We start from the raw sequence: 21,412 nt of genomic DNA, 5'->3' as shown, positions 1-21,412 counted from the left end.
AATGCATATCTGATCAGAACACAATTGACTTTTCTGTGTCAGTCTTCCAAACCCCTATGCCCCCCTTGTTATTTTGACTAGAACTACAGTATCTGTTGGTTTCTAAGGAAACAGATGGTAAACATGGCAGAAACATTGGAGGGGGAGCGTTCACACAATCCACGAAAGCTGTTGACGTGTTGTGAGACTTTATTAGTTTCTAATGTGTGTGAGACAAGCAACCACCAGGGTTACTGGAGACCTGGGTAAAGAGACGCACACCATTTTTAAAAGACCAGCCTTGACCAACTTGAGAAGAAACGACCTGTACACAATGGACTCTGATTAACAACTACTGGTCAATGGAGCTAATGTGTGTCATTTGTCACCTTGACGTAGTCACTGACTTGGTAGTGCAGGTGCCACGTTGTTTTTGCTGCAACTTAAGTTGTAGGCACGTTGGGTGTTGTTTGTGGTGACTAATTACTTTTGTGTCAAAGGCTGAATCCTTAGAGACCATAGCCAACATACAGACTTGAGATGGGGATTCAGAGAAGTCTTGCGATGTTTTGATAATACACAGCAATCAGTGGGATCTTGTTGAGGATTTAGGCTTTTCTGTCAAGTCTCCACTTTTTGACTTTTTTTCATTTTTTTCCTTTGTTCTACGTCGGGGTTGATTTGACATTGTGGCTCGAAAGTGCATGCTCAGCACAGACTCTCTGGGAGTGGGTTCTCAGCTAAGACTCTGGCTAACCTCAAGGTGCACAGCACCTGCTGAAACTCCTCGTTAAAATGTGGAAGGGATTAGAGGCACAAATCCTGGAGTGGCGAGAGAGCTCGCCTCCACATCGCCCATTTGGAAAACGTTGTTTGTTCGCCCCGCTCTGAGCGACCTCTGAGTGAATCATATTAGCGGACGGAGTTGAGTGCTCGAGGTGGATGGAGGAGAGGAGGGTTTGGGAGGGCTGGGTGGAGGGAGAACAGGAGGTGTGAAGAGTCGTTCTCTCCGGATGAAATCGAACCACAGTAATGATCTACAAGTTCAGGACCTGACAGCGTTTGGCCATAATGAGGGCCGCAGTAATTCCGACAAATTACATCCAGCATGCCGCACTGGGTGGCCGGCCCCTCCGTCGTTTACTGAAAAAAGCTCATTGAAAAAATATAATACCTCCAACCTCTGCTCTTTTGATTAGCACTCACTCTAGACTCCCGGTGAGCTAAATGAGTTGATACCGGGGATGCAGTATTTAGTGGAATAGATGAAGCCATTTAGACATGGTTAAAAGGTAAAGGCTTCCAGCAGGAAATGGAGACATTTGGGCCGGTCGGGCTGGTGATTATGAAATATGGAGAAGGCAAGTTATGGACAGTCTTCCATACTTTGAATGCGTAATTAGAAACGATACCGTCGTCTAAGTGAATGGATTAGTTTTGGCTCCTCCAGTTTGTGGGATACAATGAAATATGATAATGCCATTACTCCCTTACACATCATCCTCAAGGTTTAGGCCTATTTTCTATCAAGCTCCAAGTGTTTGGGGAATAACAAACATCCTCCCTGTACTACACCACAATAGTTTAAATCAAATGGAATTGTATTTGTCACATGCTCAGAAACAACAGGTGTAGACTAACAGCTAAGCATGCTTACTTATAGGCCCTTCCCAACAATGCAGAGAAAATAATAGAAAAATAATAACACAAGGAATGAATACATAATTTGTAACTAACTTTGCTATACACTGGATACCAGTACTGAGTTCATGTGCAGGGGTACGAGGTAATTGAGGTAGATATGTACATTTACAGTGTATTCGGAAAGTATTCAGACCCCTTAACTTTTCCCCACATTTAGTTACGTTACAGCCTTATTCTAAAATATATTAAAATGTGTGTAGGTTGATGAGGAAAAAACAGAATTGAATACATTTTAGAAGGCTGTAACAAAATGTGGAAAATGTTAAGGGGTCTGAATACTTTCCGAACGCACTGTAGGTAGGGATAAAGTGACTAGGCAACAGGATAGGTAATACATATCAGTTTAAGATACATTTCACAAAAATATCATCTGAAATATGTTTGCTCTAATGCTCAGAGGCTCCAGATCCATAAATGAGCCAAATAATCAATTGTTCATGCAACAGTCTGTACCACATTGATTAGTGTCTTCTTCTGCTGTGAGACACTGAATCTTCTTTGATTGTTATGCAAGTTAGGTTTCAGAGAATATAAGTAGTTGCACCTAGAAGGATCCACGACTGCACTGAGACAATGTCCTTGTGCCACTGGCATTTTACATGATTATTGTTTAAATCCCCCTTTTACCATAGTATTGTGTTATCAGGGCCCCATTGAAACCAACTTCCTTTTCCTTTACAGCAGACACATGAAGGAAATCTGTGAGACAACATCTGGGAGCGATTGTGTACGATCAATGCAGCGCTCTCGATCATACTTCCTTCTGTCGACCAAAGCCTCTTTTCAAAAGGCTTCGCTGTCCTAAGTCACTGTGTGATTGTGTTCATTAGATGGGGTTGTAGGCTCACATAGGCAGCGGAGTCACTCACTAGCCATCTCAAGGTCCTCTTCCCTATTAAAACTGATAATGTAGTCCAAAGGAGCTGCCCATGCTCGTTATGTAAATGGTGTTTCAGGAAGAACCGAAAGAAACGTTTACAAAGTGTTTGACTTTCTATGTCACAAATAGTCTAACCCTGGCTGCAAAGGATAGCGGCTGTAGACCTGGCACATTAAGGGAGAGGTTGGCACCTGTGAGGTTGGATGTTTGGTGGTGCCAGTGGCAGGCTCCTTACCTAGCCAACGCCACAGGTGCGGCCCTGAAGTCATGGACACCTGCCAGTCTGGGGAGCCAACCTTCACCATAGTTCCACAGGGCCTCTCTCTTAAGAGGGAGTGAGAGAAGGGAGGATGCTGCCTTATCATCTGGCTTTGAGCTGCTGGGTCTCCTTTTCACTGTGTTGGTTACTTCATTAACTTAAGCAGGTAGTTTCGCATGCTCATTTTGTATTGCTGTTGAGTGTGTCTCCAATTACCTTAACAATTGTAGAAAGGCCCTTGTTATACATTTCCTGCTAAAGTAATATATATATATATATATATATATATTATTTTTAACAGTTTCATTGAACCCATTTAAGAGCAAGGCAGATAATGTTATTGCCGTGTTCCTAATTGCATTTTTAAAATGCATGTTGTGCTGGAATGGTTATTACATTCAAGAAGGGTTGGACAGTTTTGTCTATCCTTCGTTCAGCAGGAATAGCTCATGAACGGGATGATTCCATACAAAGTTTCTACACGCATCATTGTTGCTCCCTATTTCCGGTGACCTCCTGGTAAAGGACATTAGGATCGTGAAGTTCAAGTCAACTTTTCTTCATGAGGGCCTTTCAATGGGAAATGTCTGCGTTCCTTGGAAGTATTTACACTGGGGTTCGTACTGAAATGAGGAGCCATTTCAATACGAAACATTTGAGGAGACATTTCAACCCCCCCCCACACACACTCTCTGGCTATTCATCACCGGGTCTTACACATATCCCATTTCCAATAAGCCCAACTTCAATTTACAAAGTACTTTGCATGTGAAGGTTAATCAATAAGTGGAGAGACGGCACATCCTTGTTACAAGAGCAGCACCTGCTTCTGCTGCTTAGCCCCAGCCTCAATCATTCATTAGTCTGCACAGCAAAAGAGAACAACTTATCTGATTCTAAACAAATATGCTCATCAACGGAATCCCATGGGGAATGAGCTGTGTGTGTGTGTGTGTGTGTGTGTGTGTGTGTGTGTGTGTGTGTGTGTGTGTGTGTGTGTGTGTGTGTGTGTGTGTGTGTGTGTGTGTGTGTGTGTGTGTGTGTGTGTGTGTGTGTGCGTGCGTGCGTGCGTGCGTGCAAGGTTATAGCAGCGTTTGTTTGCCATGGCAGAGTATCATTTGAAAACATGAATTGTTATTGATTTGTGTACTTCTAAAAGTCAGTGAAGTGTAGAGATTACAGTTGTGTGTTATAATAGATAATGTAGACCTTGAATCAGTCTGCCTTGTAGGCTGTGGGCCTTTCATACCTAGACATCTGGCTGAAGGGTGGCTGGTATGCTCAGATTTGTTTCGGCAAGTCATCACGGCAGACATTGCTTTGTCAAGTAGTGACGCTAGAGTTGATTCGAAATGATGTTTTTAATCCTTTCAGTGAAGTTTTATTTTCTAGGTGCTCATCGATGTATTTTCCAGCGTACTCTGGATCATACTTTAAAATGTTGATGGAAAAAAGAAAAACGCTGTAGAAAGTTTGCTCTCCCTCAGCTCCTAAAGTTGAAAGATTAGTTGTTTAGCTGTCACATTCTGTCTCCAAGTCCCAACATCCCTCTCTGTATTAGAATAAACTCTACTCCCAGTCCCCGCCCCACTTTTTTATGCAATTGCATGGCGCCTCCAATAACAGCGCACGGCCGAACGATAATGATTAAAATACACATTTTCTAATCCTTTTCCCAGTCGAAGGGCATTGATCCATGCTCTAAGTGAGAAATGATGTCTCCTCCCATGTAGAAAAATCTCATTACCAGTCTTGCTGGCTCGCGAGGAGCTGTTTACATGCCTTAACAATTCTGCTGGAGTGGAACCAACAAGACAATTGCACTGACAATATTGTCTCCTCGCACCTCTCCCCCGCTGCCTTAGACCCCCCTGCACTGATTCACTCTCTCACGTTTCATCTCTTAAATTGTGCTGAAATATTTAAGTGCTCGGGTGAATGTGGCTTGATGGCTAACAATGCTTGTTCCATTTAACCTGAAATGAAGGCCACTATTCCACTTGTTCCTATGCCTTCCTTCCACTGAGAAGGCCCTATTGCACTTAGCCCAAAATCAATTCAGCAGAGAAATTCATTGTTGAGAATTCATCCCTCAGAGAGGAGGGAGGGAGGGAGAGGGAGGGAAAAAAGTTGTTCTCTCCTTTTGTTGCATGTCATCCCACCAGAAAATGATTGATGCATGATCATTTGTGGGCCTAGGAAAAATTGGATTCAGGCAATCTGTGTTTGACCATTTTAAAATGCATGAGTCATTCTTCTCTCTCCCATGTCAAAAGCTCAATGAGGAAAAATAGAGTACATGAACATCATCAACTGACAAGGTCGATATCCGCTCATAATGGGAGCTGGAAATGGCAAACTTTTTTTATTCATTTTTTGTTGTATTTTATTCGTTTTCTTTTTTCTTTCCTATCCGGTCTCCTCTCCTTTCTCTCCTCTCTCTCCTTCCACTCCTCTGTTTCTCTCAATCCATTAACTTTCTGACCCTAATGTGCCTCTAATATAGTTAGTAAATTACACAGTGTAAGCAGAGCCTTCATTGCGTGGTCACATTAAGTAAAAGGTGGAGAGGGATACGTTAAATAACTGCTAAGCTATGGAGATGGAGAAAATCTAGGCTAGCTAATGGGGTTTTTCACCACTGGTATGAGTTGCAAGGGTCATGTGTCTCACAGCTGTGTGAGGTGTATTTAAATTCAAAGTGAGACTCGCTGTGTGAATTCCTGCATTAATGCTTTTTTCTATTTATGTCATGTTTTCAAAACTCAGAAGAAACTGAAACGTGTGGTCTTGGCTTTTGGCTCTTAGGTTCCCAACTTAACTGGTTCAGTTTGATCCTCTCGACCTTAGTGTAAATAGTATGCTCATTTTTCTGTCAGGTGACATGGTGAGGATACCGATATAATGTAATGGACAGGTGTTCAAGTAGTGCACCTACAAGAGATTCCTCCCTCTCTTACCATGCTGGTGATTTCACCCTTGGCGAACACTCAGAAGCCAAGAGCCCAAGGTCCTGCTGCGGTGTATCTCATGATAAATAAGACCCGTCTCTCCGGCAGCCCTTCAGCGCCAAGGGTAAACTCAGCTGCGTCGGTTAGCGAGTGTCATCCTCGAGTGCAACACCACAAATGATGCCAGCAGAGGTGCTGATTTGGTGACAGAATACTTGTAGCAGACAAATCGACAACAGATTGCCTCCTTTATTTTCAAGGGTAAAAAAAAATGTTTTGTTAGTCTAATGGGGGGACAGGAACAGAACATGCCAGGTGTGTAATGTTCCTCCCAAGCCAAGTCCATTAGTTAGAATGCAGGCGTAATTGCCTTTTCAGAAAGCCAAGGTTTTTTCACATTTCTTACATGTTTGGTGCCACTAAAGGCTCTCAAGTGTATCGGAGAGCTTAGCAACTGGATTCAGGTCCAGACCACCTTGCACTAGAGGAGGCTGATACCTGCTATCATAACTACAGTGGTTGCTACACTAAAAGTTTTGCGATTGTGCTGCTGGACTTAGGTAATTTGTGGTTTAGTATGGTACCCTGCATCACCACTTCATTGCTCCAGACCAGCGCAAGAGGGGGAGTTAGAGCACTGATTATGCTTTTGGGTGCTACTGTGTCTCTATCTGACAATGATTGGGCGACATAAACCTAAATAGTAACTGATAATTGTGCACAACGTCAGTATTACTTACTAAAACTGTTACGCTAAGTTTTTAATTATTTTGCTCTTACTGTAGTACTGTAGGCCACTCCCGACCAGTCACATTGTACAGCGCTTGAGTGGTGCAACGGTCTAAGACACTGCATAGCAGTACAAGCTGTGTTGCTGCAGATGCTAGTTCAATACCCTTGCCGGCCTCGACTGGGAGACCCATGAGATGACTGTAGGTTTTTGGTTTCTCTCCATCTAAAACCAGAAATAAATCATTATAAATAACAACCTTGCTTTATTTTTTAAATGAATGACGGTGTCTCATTAATTAATAATTATTAACCCTGTTATTAGCAGGACAATATATATCGGTCATGGCTCCCGAGTGGCACACAATGGGATTGCCTTGCAGTTCTCCAGCTGTATCCACTGAAAGTGCACGAGGTTCACGGCACGAGGGCAGAGGGCACAGGATGGGCCGCAGAGCTGCACACAGAAGAAGGACCTAGCCCATGGGGAAGGGAGGAGGGATGGACCCCCACCCCGCCACACTGGGTAGCACAGAGCAACACTTTAAGGGGCATTGCACTAATAATGGCGCTGACTAGGGAAACGTTCCCGTTGTTCTTAGTGCCAGTCTGCATGTTTAAACTAAAACAATGTAACTAGTAATGGCATCTTCATGCTTTCCTAAATAAAATAATAATAAAAATACTCTTTCAAAATGCCAATGTTTATTTAGTTATGGATCCATATCGAATTACTATGGGAATAAATATCACAGAATTACAGGAACAACGTTGTCTAATGAAGGTAAACAAATGGTTGCTTACTGGAAAATATTATTTCAAACACACACGGTCACGTTGTACAGCGCCATTATGGCTATTAGCAGGTAGCTGGACAATAGACTTACAATGGGGCAAAAAAGTATTTAGTCAGCCACCAATTGTGCAAGTTCTTCCACTTAAAAAGATGAGAGAGGCCTGTAATTTTCATCATAGGTACACATCAACTATCAACACATCAAAAAATCACATTTTAGGATTTTTAATGACACACACACACACGCACACGCACACGCACACGCACACACACACAAACTGTCTGAAATTAAAATGGAGTAACAGTGCCTCCTTGTCTCGTCTGTATCTTTTCCTCCTGGAATATGACAGCTCTGAAAATAAGAGGCGAAGAATCCCTTGAAAGTGCTCTGGTGTTTCTAGTAGTTGTTTCAATGCAAGTAGAGAGTAGGCCTCCACTTATAAAAGGTGTCCCTCTCTCTCAAATGTACATAGCGAGTTGGAAAGAAAGTTAAGTGTTCTTCTGATCACGGCAAAATGAGTTATTCTAGTGACAGGCATATAGACCTGTTGTCTCAATGCCAACGTGCAGCTGAACACTATGCTCTGAGGCACATTAGAGAGGACTCGTTTATTAAAAGGCCTAGTTTAGATGAGTCATGAAAGACACACTCCCTTGTGGAAGCAGCATTTTTCTGATAAGGCTGCCCAAGAAAATAGTGCTCTGCAACACTGTCTCCTAGACTATTTCTATACTGAACAAAAATATTATCGCAGCATGTAAAGTGTTGGTCCCATGTTTCATGAGCTGAAATAAAGATGCCAGAAATGTCTCTCTCAAATTTTGGAATATGAAATTCATTGAGAGAAATGGCTGATGCCGGGGACTTGGTGGCTGTGGGAACCTGTGCTCTGTCTGGAGCTTGGTCGTGATCATCGCCAGATGTACTGGTATCTGTGTAGGGACAGAGAGGGGTCATCTGAGCTTTGGAGGTTGATAGTATAACATGAGGTTGGGAACAGATTTGGTTGTGTTCTGGGTGTGTCTGTCACACTTCTCTGTGTCAAGTAAAAGCAACATGGTGTCACGCCTTGGTCATTGTATTTTGTGTTTTCGTTATATATTTGTTCAGGCCAGGGTGTGACATGGGTTTATTGTGTTGTCGTATTGTTTTTTTTGTAGGCATTGGAGGCATTGGGATTGTGGTTGATTAGGGGTGTGTAGCATAGGTTTGGCTGCCTGAGGCGGTTCTCAATCAGAGTCAGGTGATTCTCGTTGTCTCTGATTGGGAACCATATTTAGGTAGCCGGGGTTTCACTGTGTATTTCGTGGGTGATTGTTCCTGTCTCTGTGTAGTGTTCACCAGATAGGCTGTATTAGGTTTCACGTTCCGTTTGTTGTTTTTGTATTTATTTAGTTATTTAATGTATCGTCATTCTCTTCATTAAAGAACATGAGTAACAACCACGCTGCATTTCGGTCCGACTCTCTTTCGACAAACCAAGAACGCCGTTACGCATGGAAGATATGAGCCACCTCGGGAGGAGGAACCGTCAACTGAACTGTTTTACAATGGTATTTTGGTGAGCACTGAGGACTTGTACCCATGAAATGAATAAACAGCTGTTGTTACCAACTATGAGCCCAGTTGTTTTAAAGACTCTTAATCGCTCCGTTTTGTTCATCACGTTTGGGTAAGAAAATACCCGAAAATTAAGTCATTACAACGTGAACTTTTTTCCAAATTAACTCCATAATATCGACAGAAACATGGCAAACGTTGTTTAGAATCAATCCTCAAGGTGTTTTTCACATATCTATCGATGATAAATCATTCGTGGCAGTTGACTTTCTCCTCTGAAGAAAATGGAATGAGCATGGACCTGGAGATTACGCAATAATTTCGACGGAGGACACCGGGCGGACACCTGGTAAATGTAGCCTCTTATGGTCAATCTTCCAATGATATGCCTAAAAATACGTCACAATGCTGCAGACACCTTGGGGAAACGACAGAAAGTGCAGGCTCATCCCTGGCGCATTCACAGCCATATAAGGAGACAGTGGAACACAGGGCATTTAAAATCTGGACCATTTCCTGTATGAAATTTCATCTTGGTTTTGCCTGCAGCATTAGTTCTGGGGCACTCACAGATAATACCTTTGCAGTTTTGGAAACGTCAGAGCCTTTTCTTTCCAAAGCTGTCAATTACATGCATAGTCGCATCTTTTCGTGACAAAATATCTTGTTTAAAACGGGAACGTTTTTTATCCAAAAATTAAATTAAAACTTTTTACGGCAAGGGGTTCCGCTAGCGAAATTCGCTAAATTCCAAAATATTTTTTAGAAATATGTAACTTTCATACATTCACAAGTGCAATTCACCAAATTAAAGCTTAACTTCTTGTTAATCTACTCATCGTGTCCGATTTTCAAAAAGGCTTTACGGCGAAAGAAAACCATATGATTATGTTAGGTCAGAGCCTAGTCACAAAAACATACACAGCCATTTTCCAGCCAAAGAGAGGAGTCACAAAAACCAGAAATAGAGAAAATTAATCACTAACCTTTGATCTTCATCAGATGGCACTCATAGGACCTCATTTTACACACTTTCGCCTGCAATATCAGTTAAGTTGTACTCTCAGACAATATTTTGACACTTTAGAGTTTTCTATCCTAAGCTGTCAATTATATGAATATTCTAGCATCTGGTCCTGAGAAATAGGAGGTATATTTTGGGAATGTTATTTTTGCAAAAATAAAAATAGTGCCCCCTAGTTTCAAGAGGTTAATGCAACCACTGTGTCAGATTTCAAAAAAGCTTCACGGAAAAAGCAAACCATGCAATAATCTAAGTACGGCGCTCAGACACAAAAACATGCCATGCAGATACCCGCCATGTTGTGGAGTCGTTAAAAGTCAGAAATAGCATTAGAAATATTCACTTTGATGATCTTCATCAGAATGCACTCCCAGGAATCCCAGTTCCACAGTAAATGTTTGTTTTTGTTCGATAAAGTCCATTTATGTCCAAATACCTCCTTTTGTTAGCGCGTTTGGTAAACAAATCCAAACTCACGAGGCGCGGGCAAGTTCAGACGAAAAGTTTTTAAAAAATGAAAGTTCGGATAGGAAAGAGTTCAGAGTTTTCTATCCAATACTACTAATAATATGCATATATAGCTTCTGGGCCTGAGTAGCAGGAAGTTTACTCTGGGCACGCTTTTCATCCAAATGTGAAAATGCTGCCCCCTATCCCAAACAGGTTAAACAGAGTGGGAGAACCACCAATTCTAAAAAGGATTACCGCACCAGACTAAAGTTCCTATCAACCTTAAACACAATCCCAGAGACTGTTTGGGCTCCTTGACACAATGCCATTATTATTACGAATGATCAAATGACCCCCCTCGATGCCGCAGGCCAGAGGCGATCAACAATGGAGTTGCCTGGGAAATGAGAGGGCAGGGTGGGTGCTCTACGTTTTAATCTGAATTAAGTGGGAAAAGGCACACTTTAATGCACAAGACTGGACATGTCACTGGAGGGGAGCCTCTGTCTTATTAATACTACAGGGACAGAGAGGTTAAATCATTGGATTGTAGTTTTCTGTCTAATTATATAGAGGAAGTGAGTATGTGCATGTGCCAACCTACAGTACTGATGACACTGTCGCTAGGGACTGACTCACCTTGGATGACTGATTATTCCTCCTGTACTACAAGTTGGAGCTACAACTGCAGTACAACTTTTGGACAGCAGTACATCTGCTTGTTAGCACTAACTCTGGTTGCATGTATAGAGCTCTTGAACATCTCTCTTGTACTGCAAACAGTATTGCAAACAGTATAGAGAGGTTTCATGTTTAAAACCACAGCTCTGTTTACAGTGAACTAAATACACCTAAATGAGGGTTTGTCCCAACGTAGTACACCAATCATCGAGAAAACACGACCGGCCTTGAATAACGTCAGAGATCCATTCAATGCAAACTCTTCTCGTTTCGCCAACCCTTTCACTGTCTAAGCTACTGCCTTGGTAATTAAAATGAGAAAATTGGAGAGCTTTTTCAATAACGGCCCTCAACCCAAAAAGCGGTGTGTGTCAAGGGCGCCCATCGGTCCCTACTGGATTTGTCCCCTGTGTACCCTAGACTACCTCCAGACTGTATCGATTCCTCCCACTCCTCCTCCCGCTCTGCACTCTAGGCCCGGAAGGCCAACGCCTGAGCACAGATGTACTAATGAGAGGGTTGCCGATGAGACGCTGCAGCCCCATGGGCTGAGCACTTCAACGTTGCCATGGCACAGCGCATTCTCCAGGTTTTAATGGAAGTGGGGATTGAAGGCCAGGGACGAAGTGACCTCTTTCCCGTTCTCTTCTCCACTCAGGGTTCCCCCCCTCCATCCTTCACTATCCCCATCATCTAGGCTTTTAGTGCATGACGGGGGACGTTAGAGACTGAGTCCTCAGTAGGGAAAAGCAGGTTTCTGAAAAATCTAGAAATGGAGCTGTATACATTAGTGACACTTGAGACTTTTTTAGATTTTCCACAGTGCTGTTTGGGCATACTGCACTTAGTAAGGAGAACTTATTTGAGAATTCTAATTCATTGTTGGTGGGCCGTACATTCCACACTATGTATGCCCCTATGTAAATATTAGTTTTTTTATGTCACTTATTTTAGAAAAACGCTACAGGCATACATGCAGTACAGTACTTTAGAGCGAAATATAAACTTGCGCCTCGGCTCCAGAATACCAGTCTGTGTAGATAATGAACACCTCGTACAGGAGCCAGAACAACGGCCAAGGGCTTTTTGCAGTAAAACAAACTCCATGCTCCACTTTTTGCCCATTAAAAAAAAAGTGTTGAAAAGGCTCTTTTTAAATGAGCTGAGAGTGCGCCGGGCCCTTTCAAGGCTCTGTCCACAGAGGACCCAGAGTCAATAGTCAGGATGGGTTGCCAGAATGGGTGAGGTTCTCTTAATGTCACATCAGGGTTATTTATTAACTGTTCTACTGATTGAGGCAGACATCATCTCTTCACGCCTGTTTCCTTTTGTGTTGTGGTCTTGTAATAAACTGTCTGTAGTTAACAGTTCACACCTTTGCTCTTGGATACGGTCATAAAAATACAGTATGTGCCGTGTTCGCTGTTTCCTGTTTCTGAATCCAGCAGGTCAAGTTATCTTCTACAAACACGTAGCCTGCTGATTATGCCACGTTGAAAGCAACACCTATTGTTCTGTACCTACCACCGGCTGTCAAATATGTGTTTGTTCATGACATGCCCATTCAGAAACTGTGGGTATTGGATGTCCTCACCTAATGACTTGACCTGTCTAATTAATATTTTGAACATAAACTGTCATAATTGAACGTGTGAGTGTAACTCATGCTCATTGAAAACATGTTACGCTCTTATCTTAAAGGGGCAACCTGAAGTTGCAGCATTCATTTTTGGACTTATAAATGAATGATTCAATTAAATGTACCCATTTTGATTCTTGAAGAATATAACTTCCTCATGAGCTTTGTTAAACTGTCGTACCCCAACAGAACCCAAAATATAAGCTTCCTTTATTTTATTTCACCTTTATTTAACCAGGTAGGCTAGTTGAGAACAAGTTCTCATTTACAACTGCGACGTGGCCAAGATAAAGCACAGCACTTCAACACATACAACAACAGTTACACATGGATAAACAAACATACAGTCAATAATACAGTAGAAAAAAGAAAAGTGTATATATACAGTGAGTGCAAATGAGGTAAGATAAGGGAGGTAAGGCAATAAATAGGCCATGTTGGCGAAGTAATTACAATATAGCAATTTAACATCGGAACGGTAGATTTGCAGAAGATGAATGTGCAAGTAGAGATACTGGGGTGCAAAGGAGCAAAATAAAAATATACAGTATGGGGATGAGGTAGTTGGATGGGCTGTTTACAGATGGGTTATGTACAGGTGCAGTGATCTGTGAGCTGCTCTGACAGCTGGTGCTTAAAGCTAGTGAGGGAGATATGAGTCTCTAGCTTCAGTGATTTTCGCAATTCGTTCCAGTCATTGGCAGCAGAGAACTGTAAGGAAAGGCGGCCAATGAGGAATTTGCTTTGGGGATGACCATGGTGACCAATGAGCTGAGATAAGGCAGGGCTTTACCTAGCAGAGACTTGTAGATGACCTGGAGCCAGTGTGTTTGGCGACGAGTATGAAGCGAGGGCCAGCCATCGAGACCATACAGGTCGCAGTGGTGGGTAGTATATGGGGCTTTGGTGACAAAACGGGTGGCACTGTGATAGACTGCATCCAATTTGTTGAGTAGCGTTTTGGAGGCTATTTTATAAATGACATCGCCGAAGTCAAGGATCGGTAGGGTGGTCAGTTTTGACAGCATGAGTAAAGCATGCATTGTCGCGAAATAGGAAGCCGATTCTAGATTTAATATTGGATTGGAGCTGCCTAATGTGAGTCTGGAAGGAGAGTTTACAGTCTAGCCAGACATCTAGGTATTTGTAGTTGTCCACATATTCTAAGTCAGAACTGTCCAGAGTAGTGATGCGGGCAGTGATCGGTTGAAGAGCATGCATTTCGTTTTACTTGCATTTAAGAGCAGTTGGAGGCCACGGAAGGAGGGTTGTATGGCATTGAAGCGCGTCTGGAGGTTGGTTAACACGGTGTCCAAAGAAGGGCCAGAAGTATACAGAATGGTGTCGTCTGCGACATCATTGATATATACAGAGAAGAGTCAGCCCGTAAATTGAAACCTGTGTCACCCCCATAGAGGCTGCCAGAGGTCCGGACAACAGGCCCTTCAATTTGACACACTGAACTTTATCAGAGAAGTAGTTGGTGAACCAGGCGAGGCAGTCATTTGAGAAACCAAGGCTGTTGAGTCTGCAGATAAGAATGTGGTGATTGACCGAATCAAAAGCCTTGGCCAGGTCAATGAATACGGCTGCACAGTAATGTCTCTTATCGATGGCGGTTATGATATCGTTTAGGACCTTATGCGTGGCTAAGGTGCATCCATGACCAGCTCGGTAACCAGATTACATATCGGAGAAGGTACGGTGGGATTCGAAATGGTCGGTAATCTGTTTGTTAACTTGGCTTTCGAAGACCTTAGAAAGGCAGGGTAGGATAGATATAGGTCTGTAGTAGTTTGGGTCTAGAGTGTCTCCCCCTTTGAAGAGGGGGATGACTGCGGCTAGCTTTCCAATTTTTTGGGAATCTCAGACGATACGAAAGAGGTTGAACAGGCTAGTAATAGGGGTTGCAACAATTTCGGCAGATCATTTTATAAAGAGAGCGTCCAGATTAGATTGTCTAGCCCGGTTGATTTGTAGGGGTCCAGATTTTGCTGCTCTTTCAGAACATCAGCTATCTGGATTTGGGTGAAGGAGAAAAGGGGGAGGCTTGGGCAAGTTGCTGTAGGGAGTGCAAGGCTGTGGGTAGGGGTAGCCAGGTGGAAAGCATGGCCAGGTGTAGAAAAATGCTTGTTGAAATTCTCAATTATAGTGGATTTTTCAGTGGTGAGTGTTTCCTAGCCTCAGTGCAGTGGGCAGCTGGGAGGAGGTGCTCTTATTCTCCATGAACTTTACAGTGTCCCAGAACCTTTTTGAGTTTGTGCTACATTTCTGCTTAAAAAAAGCTAACCTTAGCTTTCCTAAATGCCTGTGTATATTGGTTCCTAACTTCCCTGAAAAGTTGTGTTACGGTTTTCTTCCGTCGAAGGAGAGGAGGACCAAAATGCAGCATGGTTATTTCGATACATCTTTAATCAAAGATAAACACGAACAATACAAAAACAATAAACGTAACGTGAAAACCTAAACAGCCTTATCTGGTGCAAACAAACACAGAGACAGGAACAATCACCCACGAAACACTCAAAGAATATGGCTGCCTAAATATGGTTCCCAATCTGAGAAAACGATAAACACCTGCCTCTTATTGAGAACCGCTCCAGGCAGCCATAGACTATTCTAGACAACCCCACTAACCACAATCCCATGACCTACAAAAACGACAAGACAAAACACACCACATAAATAACCCATGTCACAGCCTGGCCTGACCAAATTAATAAAGAAAACACAAAATACTAAGACCAGGGCGTGACAGAATTCCCCCAAGGTTTGGACTCCCGGCCGCACACCTAAGCCCATAGGGGAGGGTCCGGGTGGGCATCTGTCCACGGTGGCGGCTCCAGCGCGGGACGTGGACCCCACTTCAACAAAGTCTTAGTCCGCTTAATAGATATGCGACCCTCGCCGCCAACCTTGGCCTAGTAACCCTAACCAAGGGCCCCACTGGACTGAGTGGCAGCTCGGGACTGAGGGGCAGCTCGGGACTGAGGGGCAGCTCGGGACTGAGGGGCAGCTCGGGACTGAGAGGAAGCTCGGGCAGATCCTGGCTGGCTGGTGGTTCCGGCAGATCCTGGCTGGCTGGAGGTTCCGGCAGATCCTGGCTGGCTGGCGGTTCCGGCAGATCCTGGCTGACTTGTGGCTCCGGCAAATACTGGCGGATCCTGGCTGACTGGCGGATCTGGAAGATCCTGACTGACTGGCGGATCCTGGCAGACTGGCAGCTCTGGCGGCTCCTTGCAGACTGGCAGCTCTGGCTGCTCCTTGCAGACTGGCAGCTCTGGCTGCTCCTTGCAGACTGGCAGCTCTGGCTGCTCCTTGCAGACTGGCAGCTCTGACAGCGCTGGACAGGCGGGAGACTCCGACAGCGCTGGAGAGGAGGAAGGCTCTGGCAGCGCTGGACAGGCAAAGCGCACTGTAGGCCTGGTGCTGGCACTGGTGGTACTGGGCCGAGGACACGCACAGGAAGCCTGGTGCGGAGAGCTGCCACCGGAGGGCTGGTGCGTGGAGGTGGTACTGGATAGACCGGACCGTGCAGGTGCACTGGCGCTCTTGAGCACCGAGCCTGCCCAATCTTACCTGGTTGAATACTCTCGGTCGCCCTGCCAGTGCGGCGAAATAGCCCGCACTGGGCTATGCAGGCGAACCGGGGACACCGTGCGCAAGGCTGGTGCCATGTAAGCCGGCCCAAGGAGACTCACTGGAGACCAGATGTGTAGAGCCGGCTTCGTGACGCTCGATGCTTACTCTAGCCCGGCCGATACGAGGAGCTGGTATGTACTGCACCGGGCTATGCACCCGCACTGGGGACACCGTGCACTCCACAGCATAACACGGTGCCTGCCCGGTCTCTCTAGCCCCCCGGTAAGCACAGGAAGTTAGCGCAGGTTTCCTACCTGGCTTTGCCATACTCCCTGTGTGCCCCCGACCAAGACATTTTGGGGGCTGACTCTCTGGCTTACATCCGCGTTGTCCTGCTGCCTACTCATACCAGCGCCTCTCCGCCTTCACCGCCTCCAGCTCTTCTTTGGGGCGGCGATATTCTCCAGGCTGAGTCCAGGGTCCTTTACCATTCAATATCTCCTCCCATGTCCAGAAATTTGGATTTCGCTGCTCCTGCTGTCGCTACCTGTCACCACGCCACTTGGTCCTGTTGTGGTGGGTGATTCTGGCCTGACCAAAATAATAAAGAAAACACAAAATACTAAGACCAGGGCGAGTTGCATAACACGGGGGCGATTCGATGCTAATGCAGAACGCCACAGGATGTTTTTGTGCTGGTCAAGGGCAGTCAGGTCTGGAGAGAAACAAGGGCTATATATGTTCCTGGTTCTACATTTTTTGAAAGGGGCATGCTTATTTAAGATGGTGAGGAAGGCACTTTAAAAAAAATGACCAGGCATCATCTACTGATGGGATGAGGTCAATATCCTTCCAGCATACCCGGGCCAGGTCGATTAGAAAGGCCTGCTTGCTGAAGTGTTTTTTTTAGGGAGCGTTTTGACAGTGATGGGGTGTGGTCGTTTGACCGCAGACCCATTATGGATGCAGGCAATGAGGCAGTGATCACTGAGACCTTGGTTGAAAACAGCAGAGATATATTTGGAGGGCAAGTTGGTTACGATGATATCTATGATGGTGCCTATGTTTACAGATTTGGGGTTGTACATGGTGGGTTCATTGATAATTTGTGTGAGATTGAGGCTATCAAGCTTATATTGTAGGATGGCTGGTGTGTTAAGCATCTCCCAGTTTAGGTCACCTAGCAGCACGAGCTCTGAAGATAGATGGGGGGGCAATCAGTTCACATATGGTGTCCAGGGCACAGCTGGGGGCAGAGGGTGAGAGCGGCAAAGGTGAGAGACTTGTTTCTGGAAAGGTGGATTTTTAAAAGTAGAAGCTCGAATTGTTTGGGTACAGACCTGGATAGTTTGGGTACAGACCTATTTGGGTACAGACCTGCAGAGCTACAGTGGGGCAAAAAAGTATTTAGTCAGCCACCAATTGTGCAAGTTCTCCCACTTTGAAAGATGAAAGAGGCCTGTAATTTTCATCATAGGTACACTTCAACTATGACAGACAAAATGAGAAAATAAAATAACCAGAAAATCACATTGTAGGATTTTTTATGAATTTATTTGCAAATTATGGTGGAAAATAATTATTTGGTCACCTACAAACAAGCAAGATGTCTGGCTCTCACAGACCTGTAACTTCTTCACTCCTCCACTCGTTACCTGTATTAATGGCACCTGTTTGAACTTGAACTTGTTATAAAAGACACCTGTCCACAACCTCAAACAGTCACACTCCAAACTCCACTATGGCCAAGACCAAAGAGCTGTCAAAGGACACCAGAAACAAAATTGTAGACCTGCACCAGGCTGGGAAGACTGAATCTGCAATAGGTAAGCAGCTTGGTTTGAAGAAATCAACTGTGGGAGCAATTATTAGGAAATGGAAGACATACAAGACCACTGATAATCTCCCTCGATCTGGGGCTCCACGCAAGATCTCACCCAGAACCACACGGGGGGACCTAGTGAATGACCTGCAGAGAGCTGGGACCAAAGTAACAAAGCCTACCGTCAGTAACACACTACGCCGCCAGGGACTCAAATCCTGCAGTGCCAGACGTGTCCCCCTGCTTAAGCCAGTACATGTCCAGGCCCATCTGAAGTTTGCTAGAGAGCATTTGGATTATCCAGAAGAAGATTGGGAGAATGTCATATGGTCAGATGAAACCAAAATAGAACTTTTCGGTAAAAACTCAACTCGTCATGTTTGGAGGACAAAGAATGCTGAGTTGCATCCAAAGAACACCATACCTACTGTGAAGCATGGGGGTGGAAACATCGTGCTTTGGGGCTGTTTTTCTGCAAAGGGACCAGGACGACTAATCCGTGTAAAGGAAAGAATGAATGGGGCCATGTATCGTGAGATTTTGAGTGAAAACCTCCTTCCATCAGCAAGGGCATTGAAGATTAAATGTGGCTTGGTCTTTCAGCATGACAATGATCCCAAATACACTGCCCGGGCAAGGAAGAGTTGCTTCGTAAGAAGCATTTCAAGGTCCTGGAGTGGCCTAGCCAGTCGCCAGATCTCAACCCCATAGAAAATGTTTGGAGGGAGTTGAAAGTCTGTGTTGCCCAGCAACAGCCCCAAAACATCATTGTTCTAGAGGAGATCTGCATGGAGGAATGGGCCAAAATACCAGCAACAGTGTGTGAAAACCTTGTGAAGACTTCCAGAAAACGTTTGACCTCTGTCATTGCCAACAAAGGGTATATAAAAAGTATTGAGAAACTTTTGTTATTGACCAAATACTTATTTTCCACCATAATTTGAAAATAAATTCATTAAAAATGTGATTTTTTGGATTTTTCTTCTCATTTTGTCTGTCATAGTTGAAGTGTACCTATGATGAAAATTACAGGCCTCATCTTTTTAAGTGGGAGAACTTGCTCAATTGGTGTCTGACTAAATACTTTTTTGCCCCACTGTAGCTCTGCAGGCTATCTGTGCAGTAGATTGCAACACCACCCTCTGGCAGTTCTATCTTGTCAGAAAATGTTATAGTTAGGGATGGAAATTTCAGAGTTTTTGGTGGTCTTCCTGAGCCAGGATTCAGACACTGCTAGGAGGAGACTTCTAATATTAACATGCATGAAACCAAGGCTCTTATGGTTACAGAAGTCAACAAATGAGAGCGCCCGGGCAATGGGAGTGATGCTGGGGGCTGCAGGGCCTGGATTAACCCCTACATCACCACAGGAACGGAGGAGGAGTAGGATAAGAGTTTGGCTAAAGGCTAAAAAAGCTGGTTGTCTAGTGCGTTCGGAACAGAGAGTAAAAGGAGCAGGTTTCTGGGCACGGTAGAATAGATTCATGGGATAATGTACAGGTAAACCTGTGCATAGAGTGACGATGAAAGAGAAATTGTCTCTAGAAGTATAATTTAAACCAGGTGATGTCACTGCATGTTTGGTAGGTGCAACTAAAGTGTTAAATAAGGAATATTGAGCAGGGCTAGAGGCTCTACAGTGAAATAAGGCAATAATTACTAACCAAAACGCCAATGGACAAGGCATATTGACGTTAGCGAGAGCATGCATAGCTGAGTGATCATAGGAGTCCAGTGAGTGGCTTCAGGCAGCTAGCGGGCCCAGGGATAGCAAGCTAGCAGAAGGGCTTTGGAGGGATGTTGTGACGGAAGAAAGTCTGTTGTGGCCCCCTCGTGCTATTACGTTGGCAGACGGATCAGCAGGGCTCTGTGTGGTAAACCAGGCCAAATGGCAAAATAGGTACAGTTGCCAAAGAATTTGTCTGGTGGGCCTCTTAAGCTAACAGTCCGATGTGCTCTGGAAAGCTAGCGGGCCGCGGACAGCAGGCTAGCGGATGGGCATTCAGGGGACGACGTGACGGCGGAGCCAGTTGAGAAAACCCCATCGGGCGAATCACGTCGGTGGTCCAGTCGTGATGGGTCGGCGGGGGTCCAGGCCAGTTGGCAAAATAGGTATTGTAGCCCAAGGAGTGGCTGATGGACCTCTTTGGTTAGCTGGGAGATGTGCCTAGCAGATGGGCCTAGCAATGCTAGCTCCTGGTTAATTGGTTCTTGCTTCGGGACAGAGACGTTAGCCAGGAGTGGCCATTTGAATAGCGAGTTTGTAAAGAAAGTAAATGTAAACAAAACACTATTGCCTCAAATCATGGTTAAAACTATCATTTTGATATCATGGATAGTCGGTCCTTGAATTTTGAGTGGTTACATTTCTCCAGCCCCATCCTCAAGCTTTTTACCGAAACAAGGGCATGGGAGAAGCGTTGTTGTTTCAACTGCTGATTCCCGCTTTAAATAAATGTGAATTCTAGTCAAGTTTATTCATGCCATTTGTAGATATTCTTTGTAGTAATTTCAGTAGAGGTCACGCTGTGGCCATCTCATGACTAACCCTGCTCTTCTCTCGCTACCCCCCCCAGACTCTGCCTTCATGATGGTCAACACCAGCGGACGTTTCTCGGGCCAGAAGGCCCAGTTGCTCATGCCCCAGCTCAAGGAGAACGACACCCACTGCCTCATCTTCCAGTACTACGTAGCAGGACAGCGCGAGGGTGCCAACCCGGGCCAGCTTAACGTCTATGTCAAGGAGAACAACAGTCCGCTGGGCATCCCTGTGTGGAACGCGTCAGGGCCCGCCTACCCCACCTGGCGCCAGGTGGAACTGGCTGTCAGCACCTTCTGGCCCAACTTCTACCAGGTGAGATGGGATAAAGAAGATGGTGATGGGCTGTGTCTATAAAAGTGGCACATAGAACAAGGGGTAGGGTTGTCAGTGAGGGTCCTACTGTTCATCAAATGTAAGGTTTTGTCAAGGTCCTGTTGTACTGTGAGCAGTTAGGAAACGGTAGACATTGTGTTATTATCCTCCGTGGGTTGTACGTCGACCGATGAAGTGGTAATATTGGTGGAGATAAGAACCCATCAGATCGGGACATTTTCCCAGCCCCAGAGCCATATTTAAACACTGCCCATTAGCAGGGAATAATATTGAACTCTGACAGAGTCCATGTTTTCTCAGTGCGGGTCCATGGCAGTACAGTAAACACATTCTCCAAGGTCTCTGGAGGTCAAACCACTTTCTATCATCACCTCCCCAATATTTCTCCTCTTTGAAAATTAAACTCATTTTGTGTGTAGCATCGTGCCGTTAGGCAGCAGCGCTGTGAATTTCCAGCCGAGGCAATTACCGCTCACGCCA

At 44.7% G+C, this 21,412-nt stretch overlaps 1 protein-coding gene across 50 annotated transcripts in view; it reads left to right on the top strand.

Annotated features, from left to right (window-relative positions):
- Window positions 1-21,412, top strand: part of LOC118382678 (receptor-type tyrosine-protein phosphatase mu) — a 321,821-nt gene that overhangs the window by 76,544 nt on the left and 223,865 nt on the right. For all 50 annotated transcript variants that reach the window (XR_008105268.1, XR_008105127.1, XR_008105158.1 and 47 more), the window contains exon 3: window positions 20,634-20,911. Coding sequence is in view for 1 of the 50 variants with exons in the window: in XM_052503964.1 (XP_052359924.1) it covers window positions 20,634-20,911 (278 nt within the window). In the remaining 49 variants the exon portion in view is untranslated. The remainder of the gene's footprint in view (window positions 1-20,633; window positions 20,912-21,412) is intronic.

This window comes from Oncorhynchus keta, chromosome 4 (assembly GCF_023373465.1).
Source record: "Oncorhynchus keta strain PuntledgeMale-10-30-2019 chromosome 4, Oket_V2, whole genome shotgun sequence".
Taxonomy (NCBI): Eukaryota; Metazoa; Chordata; class Actinopteri; order Salmoniformes; family Salmonidae; genus Oncorhynchus; species Oncorhynchus keta.
This window is presented reverse-complemented; position numbering and strand designations above follow the sequence as displayed.